This window comes from Danio aesculapii, chromosome 25 (assembly GCF_903798145.1).
Source record: "Danio aesculapii chromosome 25, fDanAes4.1, whole genome shotgun sequence".
Taxonomy (NCBI): domain Eukaryota; kingdom Metazoa; phylum Chordata; class Actinopteri; order Cypriniformes; family Danionidae; genus Danio; species Danio aesculapii.
In genome coordinates, this window is record NC_079459.1 from 12,092,307 (window position 1) to 12,103,567 (window position 11,261).

General features: G+C 37.6%; 1 protein-coding gene across 1 annotated transcript in view; it reads left to right on the forward strand.

The window, feature by feature from the left end:
• The window catches only part of sema7a (semaphorin 7A), a 30,800-nt gene extending 19,539 nt beyond the window's left edge, over positions 1 to 11,261 (forward strand). The window contains exons 13-14 of the mRNA XM_056451851.1: positions 6,475 to 6,533; positions 6,617 to 11,261. Of these exons, the coding sequence (XP_056307826.1) occupies positions 6,475 to 6,533; positions 6,617 to 6,990 (433 nt within the window). The 3' untranslated portion in view covers positions 6,991 to 11,261. The remainder of the gene's footprint in view (positions 1 to 6,474; positions 6,534 to 6,616) is intronic.

Below are 11,261 nucleotides of genomic sequence, written 5' to 3' on the forward strand. Positions count from 1 at the left end.
GGGTTTCTCCTGAAGTCCACTATCATCTCCACTGTTTTTAGCGTGTTCAGCTCCAGGTTGTTGTATCTGCACCATAACGCCAGCCGCTCCACCTCCTGTCTGTATGCAGACTCGTCACCGTTCTGGATGAGGCCGATAACAGTAGTGTCGTCTGCAAACTTAATGAGTTTGATGGAGGGGTCTTTTGCAGTGCAGTCGTTGGTGTACAGGGAGAAGAGCAGTGGAGAAAGAACACATCCCTGGGGGGCGCCAGTGCTGATGGTGCGGCTGTCGGATGTGATTTTGCCCATTCTGACTAGCTGTTGTCTATCTGTCAGAAAGCTGGTGATCCATTGACAGACAGAGCTAGGAACAGAGAGCTGGGTCAGTTTGTACTCAAGCAGTGATGGGACGATGGTGTTAAAGGCAGAACTGAAGTCCACAAACAGAATCCTTGCGTAGTTCCCTGGTTTGTCCAGATGTTGTAGGGTATAATGCAGTCCCATGTTGACTGCATCATCCACAGACCGGTTTGCTCTATAGGCGAACTGCAGGGGGTCCAGCAGAGGTCCAGCAGGGGTCCAGTGATGTCCTTCAGATATGCTAGCACCAGTCTTTCAAATGACTTCATGGCCACAGATGTTAAGGCCACAGGTCTGTAGTCATTGAGTCCTGTGATCTTTGGCTTCTTCGGGATTGGGATGATAGTGGAGCGCTTAAAGCAGGATGGAACTTTGCACTGTTCCAGTGATCTATTGAAGATATGTGAGAAAATGGGAGCCAGCTGGTCAGCGCAGGTTCTCAGACAGGCTGGTGAGACACCATATTTACAGTGGGTGTGTACATAATTACAAATATACATGTGCAGTGGGTATGTACAGTTTAAATAAATGAATCAGTGCAATGAATATGTGCAAATTTTAAATGTGCAAATGTCAAATGATGCAGTGACTATGAGGACTATAAGTTAAAGGGGAGTGGGTGGTGTATTGGGGGGCAAAAGAGTCAGTGGGGGGCAGAGTTCAAAAGAGAGACAGCTCATGGGAAAAAGCTGTTCCTTAGTCTGCTGGTTTTTGTCCGGGGGAGCCTGAAGCGCCTGCTGAAAGGCAGGAGAGAAAACAGTCTGTGAGCAATCCTTAAGAATACTGCGTGTTTCTTCTGGATGTCCTCTATGGCTGGCAGTGTGGTCCCTGTGATGCATTGGGCAGTTTTCACCACCTGCTGCAGTGCCTTACGCTCAGCAACAGAGCAGCTTCCATACCAGACTGTGACGCAGTTGGTCAGAATGCTTTCTATTGTGCAGCGGTAGAAGTTCACCAAGACGGCTAGTGAAAGCTGGTTCTTCTTAAGTTACCTTAAGAAAAATAGCCGCTGGTGAGCCTTCTTGACCAGGCTGGAGGTGTTGGTGGTCCAGTAAAGGTCTTTTGAGATGTGAGTCCCCAAGAACTTGAAGGATAAGACAGGCTCAACGGCCATCCCATTGATGTGGATGGTATCATGTGAGCCTGTTCGTTCTTCCTGAAGTCCACAATGAGCTTCTTGGTCTTGTTGGTGTTAAGGAGCAGATTATTGTCGGTGCACCAAGTGGCCAGATGCTGTATCTCCACCCTGTAGGCTGTCTCATAATTGTTGCTGATTAGACCAATCACTGTGGTGTCATCTGCAAATTTAATGATGGTGTTGGATCTGTTCACAGGCCTACAGTCAATGGTAAAAAGGGAGTAGAGGAAGGGGCTCAGCACGCAGCCCTGTGGTACACCAGTGTTGAGTGTGATGGTGGTGGAGCAGATGTGGCCTGATCTAACATTCTGAGGTCTGTTAGTCAGAAAGTCCATAAACCAGTTGCAGAGAGACGTGTTGATATCCAGGTCTCTAAGTTTGATCATTAACTTGGAGTGTCTGAAAGTGTTGAATGCTGAGCTGAAGTCAATGAACAGCATTCGTGAATAAGTGTTTTTATTGTCCAGGTGTGTAAGTACAGAGTGCAGCGCTATGGAGACTGCATTTTCTGTGCTCCTGTTGCCACGGTAGGCAAACTGATGTGGGTCCAGTGTGGATGGCAGAGAGTCTTTCAGATGTGCCAGGACCAACCACTCAAAGCACTTCATGATGATGGGTGTGAGTGCTACAGGGCGGTAGTCATTCAGGCATGTTGGGCTGGAGTGTTTCGACACTGGCACAATAGAGGTGGTTTTAAAGCATGTTGGCACAGATGCTAGGTTAAGGGACAGGTTGAAGGGTGTGGACTGGCTGGGTTTGTAGTTGCTGATGGCCTGGATAGCTGGAAAAGTTCTCCTCTAGCTTTAGCTTGTAAAAGTGCTTGGCCTTTTTGATGCCCCTCTTCAGATTAATATATATATATATATATATATATATATATATATATATATATATATATATATATATATATATATATATATACTGTAAAAAATGTCTGTGATTTTAACAGTAAAAGTCTGTACAATCTACAGTGAAAACCTGTTAAATGATTAACAGCTCATTTCAGTACGGAAAATAACTAACAGATCTAACCTTTGTTTTCGAAAAACTAATCAGAGTGTCTGAAATCTCACCATACACCCTCGTTCACTAGTCCCTAAATTAGTCAATTAGTTTAGTCCACTAGACAGAGTGAATGACCACAAATAAGTTAATTGATGAACACCTGCTGTTAACAAGCACAATCACTGAAGGAAAGAACAAGAAATAAAACTACAGACACAGCCTCACACCCAACCAACTGAATTAAAACAGAGAATTAAAAAACTCCATTAAATAACAGCATTAGCAGCTTCACTGATTACAGTTTGATTCAATTCTCTCATATCTGCAAGAATATTTGATAACAGAGGTTTATATTTTTATTGAAAATGTTTGATTTGACCTCATCATCATGGAGATCAGAGGCTGCATTAGTTGAGCTCTTAAACATTTACGCTCTGTTTAAATGTTTCTCTGGCTGTTGTAACTGTGCCTGAAACTTATCAGTTACAGCAAGCCAAGCAATGAAAACTTTAATGTTCTTGTTACAGAGTTGATTTTAATAAAAGTTGCAATTAATTATATTTAATTTATGTGATGTTATCTTGGACAGTAGTACAGCTGTCAGAAGGGTCAACAAACAATTATGATAAAATTAATCATTAGAGTTTCATGCAGACAACCTAGAGCGCTTTAGCAGCACTTTTCAGACACACAGACATCAAGAATCAGGATATGAACCTCAACCATGGTTGCTAAAAAAAAAAAGCTTAATTCATTCATCTGCAATGCATGCTGGGTGCCAGCATGCATTGCAGCATGAATAAATTATGCAGGTTTATGCTTTTAACATTTCTTTCTTTGCCTTTCATTTATTTTGTTTTTGGGGTGTATTTCAGTAGATTGTTTTGTATTGTTCTGGGTTGTTTTTTTATTTGATTGTTATTTTTTGTTTGTCACCATTATTGAGATTCAAAGACTAATTGTTGACATCTGTGTGTTTTCAAGTTCCGCCATAGTTCATACATTCTCATAATGACTGGTATATTTAGACCTGTCAAATTATTGATTGCTGAAGTTCCAGTGATTTCATTTATGTATTGTATTCAATTCTCACACTTAAGATGATATTCAACAAGAATGCAAAGGTGGCTTGACATGATAGTTAAACTCATTACACTTAATTTTATGTTTGTTTTGGCTTTTCATGCTATATAATTAGTGTGATTAACAAAATTAATTAATGCAACCAAAGTGTAAGCTATTTTAGACCAAGAAGTTGAAGAATCCGACTAAAGCAGGCTCTGTCCTCCATCATGGTGACTTCAAATGAACAACAATTTCATTAAGAGCGTTCGTTCATGTGACAGAAATAAAGTCAAAGGTCAGTAATAAGTGAAGCTCCTAATGTTTGTGGAGTTGTTTAATGATCTCTACAGAGATCTTGAGAAATAAAAGTTTCATTGTGTAATTTTTTTTTATTAATTATTATTTTATTTAGTTTTATTTTCAGTTGATTTCATCTTTGATTTTGGCTGTAATTTGTGTTATTTGGTCTTGTTGTTCTTTCCTTCAGTGATTCTGCTTGTTAACACTTGTTCATCAATAATTATTAATCCTCCTTTAATTAGACTCTTAATTATCTCATTAACTTCATCTCTGTCTGAGTGTTCAACCCTCTGTAGTGAGGACACTATTGAGGATTTTGCTCTGGGATTTGAGGAGTTAAATTGGTTCGATGAAAAATACAGACTGTGGAATGTATTTTTAACAGAAAAATTCTGTAGATTCAATTTACGAATGTAAAATGTTAAAAACAGTAGATTACTGGCAACCACAGCTGGCAGTATTTTTTTGTAAAATCAGGAAAAACAACAGCAAAATACTGTAAAGCATTTTTGTTTCACCATTGTGGAGGATATTAGCATCTGTGTTCAAATCCAAGATGAACTCAGTAAATTTGATGTTATGCTGCATCTTTTGTTTAAAGGTAACTGTGTAGTTACTAATGCAGTTAAAGTCTGTTTGTTAATTAGTCACACATCAACACAATAATGCATTTAATGAATTTATTTAAAAAGTTTTTGTAGTGAACTGATGTACGATGGTTCTCAATATGCTCAGATATATTACTTAGACATTTAAAATGTTGATTTTAATGCCAGTAAATGCCAATTAAAACGTATTTGCTTTCTGCAAATATAAATGATTAACTCAAAGGTTTGTAAATGATTATTGCATCAGTTAATGAATAAATTTTTCTCTTGTTAAAAATACAAAATTTTTCTGTTAAAAAAATTTTTACAGAAAAATTCTGTATTTTTTACAAAAAAGTTCTGGCAACCATAGCTGCCAGTATTTTTCCGTAAATTTTACAGATTTTTTTTACAGTATATATATATATATATATATATATATATATATATATATATATATATATATATATATATATATTTATATAAGTGATGAGCCGTAATCGCCGTTAACGTGCTGTGTTAACGCGAGACTCTTATCGCGCTATAAAAAAAATATCGCCGTTAATCTATTCTCAAAGTTGGGTTGGGAGCTGGGTCTATTCTACGCAAGCTATGATGACTTTCACCTTGATATTTTAGCGCGGATGTATACCTGACCGGTGAGCCGTCTGACAAAAAAAGTGCCCTTCTGAATCAAATCAGCAGGATGCCTGACTTCAGCTGCAGTTCGGCAGTTTCACTTTAACTCATGAACATTTCATTCATGCCGTCATGACAAACTGGGGTGTTAGACACAAATAAGGAGTATGGACTGGTGAGAGGGTTATAGAATGTAACAACGCTCGCCAAACGGAAGGAGAAAAAACTTCCGCATTTCGCGATGTGTGTGCGTGCGTGTGTGTGTGTGTGTGCGTGTGTGTGTTTGTGTGTGTGGGTCATTTACTGACAGCTTGGATCTTGTCGGAAAATATGGTGAAATGTCTTACATGACGGTAATAGTTTGATTGCAGTGTTTACTTCAGTAATGCCACTAATATATGCACTCCACATGTCTTAATTCCATTTCTGTTTAGTTCAATTATGACTTTAGTGGCATTAAGGTAATCAAAAATCTCTGTTTACATGGTAGACTCTTAATTAGAGTATTCATATTAAAATTGTATTAAAGTATTGTTGCCTCTGTAAACAAACTCAAAGTTTGACACACCGTCAGGGCTCTGTGAACTTGGCATTGATAAGCAGCATTTTCTGTATGTACGTACATCAAAAGCAAATATGAAATTGCTGTTTGGAGCTTATGTAGGCCTACAGTTCAAATTCCATGTTTAACTGAATAAACAGTTAGTTAACACAAGTACATCTTATTGAACATAATTTATTTTCATCACCAATTATCATAGTAGAACAGTTTCTCAAGCAGTTTGTGAGGCATTTAGGAAACAGTAGATGAGCCCCTGGTCTAATACGCCACCTGGCTTGAGAAACTCGCTCTCAAAGATTTATTGTTTGGGTAGCACACATATTCTGAATGCCTTCGGCAGTATTCAAATGAGCCATTTTAATCTAGATTAATTTCGAGATTAATCTAGATTAAAAAAAATAATCTATGCCCACCTATAATATATATATATATATATATATATATATATATATATATATATATAGTTTATAACTAGCACAGTTCATTAATTTTCTTTTCGGCTTACACACATACACTAAGGACAATTTTAGCTTAGCCAATTCACCTGTTCCGCATGTCTTTGGACTTGTGGGAGAATCTGGAGCACTCGGAGGAAACCCACGTGAACACTGGGAGAACATGCAAACTCCACACAAAAATGCCAACTGACCCAGCCAAGGCTCGAACCAGTGACCTTCTTGCTGTGAGGCGACAGCACTACCTTCTGCGCCACCGCGTCACCCACTAGCACTGTCATATACACATAAAAATACAAAGAGTCCATTTTTATTTCATTGCTACAATAAGACATTTATTTCAGTGGAACTATAATGTTTTTCTCTTTGGATTTTGTTTTAGAGGAGGAATACAACACATTTCTGATGGCAATGTCACTAAAGTATGTGACCACAAATCAGGTATAAGACTAATCCAATAATTGTTTTAAGACACAAGACAAAGAAGTCTTCCAATTTCATGTATCTCTAACAAATGTTTTTAGTGGAAAGAGTGAGACGAGATGCGCACCAATCATCTACTGCTCCATTAAGGATTCAACACTCTGTGGCCACTGATGTCCCCTTCTACCTGTCTTGTCCGGTCGATTCACATCATGCCAGTTATAGATGGGAACACGGGGGCAAAAGCAACCCATGTCAACAGACCCAATCGGAATACCTCCTCCTCATCCCAGCTATGACAGCTGACAATTACGGCAATTACAGTTGTGTTTCCCAGGAACGTGATTACATCAAAGTTGTGAGAGAATATGAGCTCCTCCCTAAGCCTGTTTTTAATGATGCTTTCAAGCTGAGAGCACAAGACCAGCTAATGGCAGCATTTGTCACGAGTGCCTTCTATCTGTGCTCACTTTAAGGTCAAGCTAGTTATATAAGTGCTTCTGTCCTTAAGCATTTCTAAAGACCTTTAAGCTGATTTAAACCATCAGTCACATGTTGTCAAGAGGCAAGTGGTTAGTGGGCAAAGATAATAGTCTTACGAAGTTTATGAAGGTAAACACTGAAGTGCCCATCCTAGAAGATACCTTGTCATTACACGTCAACTAGCTGTTTAGTGTGTGCTGAATTGATACAGTGGAGTATCAAAGTCTGAAACTGCAATCTTTGGAACCTGATTATACAGTATTAGCGTTTTTTTAGATACTCCACAGATATTATGTTAGGAGATTCCCTGTATATATTGATAACAATTAAAACATTAATACATCTAATTGATATTATACTTTTTTTTTAAAACAACAATACAAATCAAGTATAAAAAACCCTGAAAATAAAATGCTCTATGACAAGATATAAAAATTTGCAGGAAGAGAATTAAACTGTTTTACAAAGATATAAAAAAAACAGCAAACGGCACTTTAAGACTGACCCTTAACGTTGATCTTTACCAATACAAAAAAAAAAAAAGCCACCGTGATTATATTTGGATAAAAATATCATTGAATTTTCATGTGAACTGCTTATTATCACCCCTCCCCTTTCACATGAACTTGCAGGTTTATTTAACAAATTATGAAATGAATATATGTTTATGTATGCATACAAGCTCATTTGCTTATCTGCTAAACCACAATCTCTCTATAGTCCCTTGGAGCTTTTTAGTTTTGGTAAAGATAAACACAGAGAGGTTTTCTCCACACATTTACTGCTTTATCAATCTTATTGAATGCATCCATATAAAACACGAAACATGAGCAGGAGTGTGGTTAACCAAGCAAGTTTTTATTTTATGTCTATTAGTGTTTGTGTGATGATTCTTAAGATTCTCTTTATTATTTATTAAGAAAAGATTATTGCCCTACACTATGGCTGTGATGGAGACAGGGATTTTGTGTTGATCGCTTTTTATTTTAAACTACACCTTGACCCTTGTGAGGAATGATGAAGAAAGAATTCCACAAGAATTGCACAGCCTTTTACATTAGCATAATGTATGGCCATAGCCATATGACCCTGCAGCCCAAGACTGGTTACTCACTGAAGCTAAGCAGGACTGAGCCTGGACAGTACCTAGATGGGAGACCACAGGGAAAACTAGGTTGCTGTTAGAAGTGGTGTTAGTGAGGCCAGCAGGGGGCACTCAACCTGCCGTCTGTGTGAGTCCTAATGCCCCAGTAAAGTGAAGGGGATACTATACTGTCAGTGGGTGCTATCTTTCGGATGAGACATTAAACCCAGGTTCTGACTTTCTGTGGTCATAAAAATAAATGGCACTTCTCGTAAAGAGTAAGGGCGTAACCCTTAGTCCTGGCCAAATTCCCTCCCTTGGCCCTTACCCATCAAGGCCTCCCAATCATCAGTCACATGCACTGAATTGGCTATCTATCCATTCCACCTATAGCTGGTGTGTGGTGGGCACACTGGCACCGTTGTCCTGTCGCTGCCATTGCATCATTCAAGTGGATGCTGCACACTGGTGGTGGTGTGGAGAAACCCCCCCAACCCCCTCATGATTGTGAAGTGCTTTGGGTGTATGGCTCTACACAGTAAATGCGCTATATAAATACGCGCATTACATTAATGATTGATTTTGAAATCTAAATTGCACCAGATGGGGAGCCAGTATAAGGACTTCAGTATTAGTCTCCATTTTGCAGGTGTTGTAGTTTTTTCAATGAAGCATTTTTCACATGCACTATTAACAGTATATCACATGTGAAAGCTATAGTTAGCACTGTTTTGTATTTAAATAATCAGGTTAATAGCACTGGTTTTTATTTAAATAATCAGGTTATTATTGGTAGTTATGGTCATAAGGTCTTAATATCCCAAGTGGGTAAATGTAAAACTATAACTATAATTATAACCGAGAAATGAATGAGCCATATGGGAGACCAGTATATAAACAGATTTGCATTAACTGCAAATTAAGGTCACAAACAAATTTAATTTTCATTCATTGTACTAGCTATAAAAAGCACTGCTATAGTGTGTGTGTCGCTCAGAGATGCTCAATTGTTTGCTTTTGCTAAAGTTGAATTTTTTTAATGTTACTGTAGAAAAAAGTTCACACTTTTGCTCTAATTTTATGTAATATGTACAGTATTTTCAAGAACTGCATAGCTTGTCTGCATCTGCATGGCATATGAGAGGAAGCATTATAGTAAAAGTCTCAGTAATTCCCATATGCATGGGGTCTGTACTCGATAGGGCAGGCCATTAGGGCAAGGGTTTTCCCTTGGTTGCTTTCTTACTGCTCTTGTGTGTCTCTGATATTTGTATTAATTTAAGTGATTTATTCTGCAAATGGTACACCAGTTGTTCGCTTTTATGTTTGCTTTATTACACAGAAATCGTTTTGAGATCATAGTATACTCTACTCATAGTATCATAGTAATAAGTTGTCACATCTTTAAGTAAAACAGTAAACAGTAGGTATATTAGCTATATATATTTTTTTTATAAAAAAGTACACACACATACATATATTCTATTTTCGATATTCTATTTTTCTATTTTGTCTCATTTTTAATTTATTTTAAGTGGTGTTGTGTATATGTGATGGATGAGGAGCCTGTGGATGTGTTAATGTTCACTTTGTCTTTTGTTTTTCATTTAGTGGCTAAACACATTAATTATTGAGAGGGAAGACAGTGACAGATGTCAAGGGGCTGCTGTGTTTCAAAATGTATTATACTTTAAAAAAAAAACATATTATACCAGCAAGGGGTGTTGAAATTTGTTTTGTTTTGTTTCTTTCTTTTAATTTGCTCTATATGTCATTTATTTTGATTAATGCTGTTGTCATTCCTCTTTCTGTAAGACATTTTCGCCTAACTACATCCCTGTATGTTGTGCTTTATTGTATTTATGCATTTATCCTGTTTCCTACATATGTTTATAAATGGCTTATTAATACAATTATATATATTGTTTTAGTGCTTGAACATGTCTGTTATCTATTCACACGCACACACACACCTAATCCTTCACTTATGGATTTCACCAATATGTTATACTCTGAAAAAAGAGTTTAGGAAGAAAAAGGCACAGGGATTCTTGTGATAAAATCATTAAAGGGGAATGATATCCTGCAGATCACAGTGCTTTAGGTTTATAAATATCTGGTCTCCTGCTGCTTTTGGAGCTGCTGTGTCAACCAGCGGAAAACTGGGTCAGTCTTTAGAAGTTCTGGACTGTCTCAAAAATAAATCAGTAAATAATCAATAAAGTGGCGCAGTTGGTAGTGCTGTCGCCTCACAGCAAGAAGGTCGCTGGTTCGAGCATTGGCTGGGTCAGTTGGCGTTTCTTTGTGGAGATTGCACGTTCTCCCTGTGTTCGCAGGGGTTTTCTCCGGGTGCTCCGGTTTCCCCCACAGTCCAAAGACATGCGGTACAGGTGAATTGGGTATGCTAAATTGTCCATAGTGTATGAGTGTGAGTGAGTGTGTGTGTGTGTGTGGATGTTTCCCAGAGATGGGTTGTGGCTGGAAGGGCATCCGCTGCGTAAAACGTGCTGGATAAGTTGGCGGTTCATTCCGCTGTGGCCACCCCAGATTAATAAAGGGACTAAGTTGAAAAGAAAATGAATGAATGAATGAATAATAACAATAAAATAATAAATGTTAATTATAAATAATCATTATTTGTCATTTATAAATGTATTGTTTTGTTAATTTTCTGAAGTATGTTGTTTTTGAAGACACCAAATTTGTCGTCTGTTTATGATCCCATGCATTAAAAAACTTTTTTTTTTGTATGAAACTTCAACAAGTGTGGTTACTTTTATTGCCAGAACTCCAACCTAAACACACGAAGACAGTAAATAACATACAGTAACGTTTTTTTTTTTTTTTAACAGACAAAATGACACACTTTTGGAGTATTTGTGGTTGTGACTAATTTGACTTGAACTGACAAAGCTGGGGTTGTATATGACATTTCTAATTTATTATGTCTAGACAGTGGGTTCGCTTCATTATACAATTACAAATATTCAAAGTCAGTGGCTTAACTTCCATTGGGATAGGGGATAAACATAATATCCCCCCACTTTTTAAAATCCTGTTTGTGTCTCCCCGGCCTTTTTTATATCCGCTAAAATCAACATTCATGGATGAAAAACAATGTTAATTTAGTATATTAGCTCTGCTCAGAATAATCACCTTTTCTGTCTGACAGAATATGT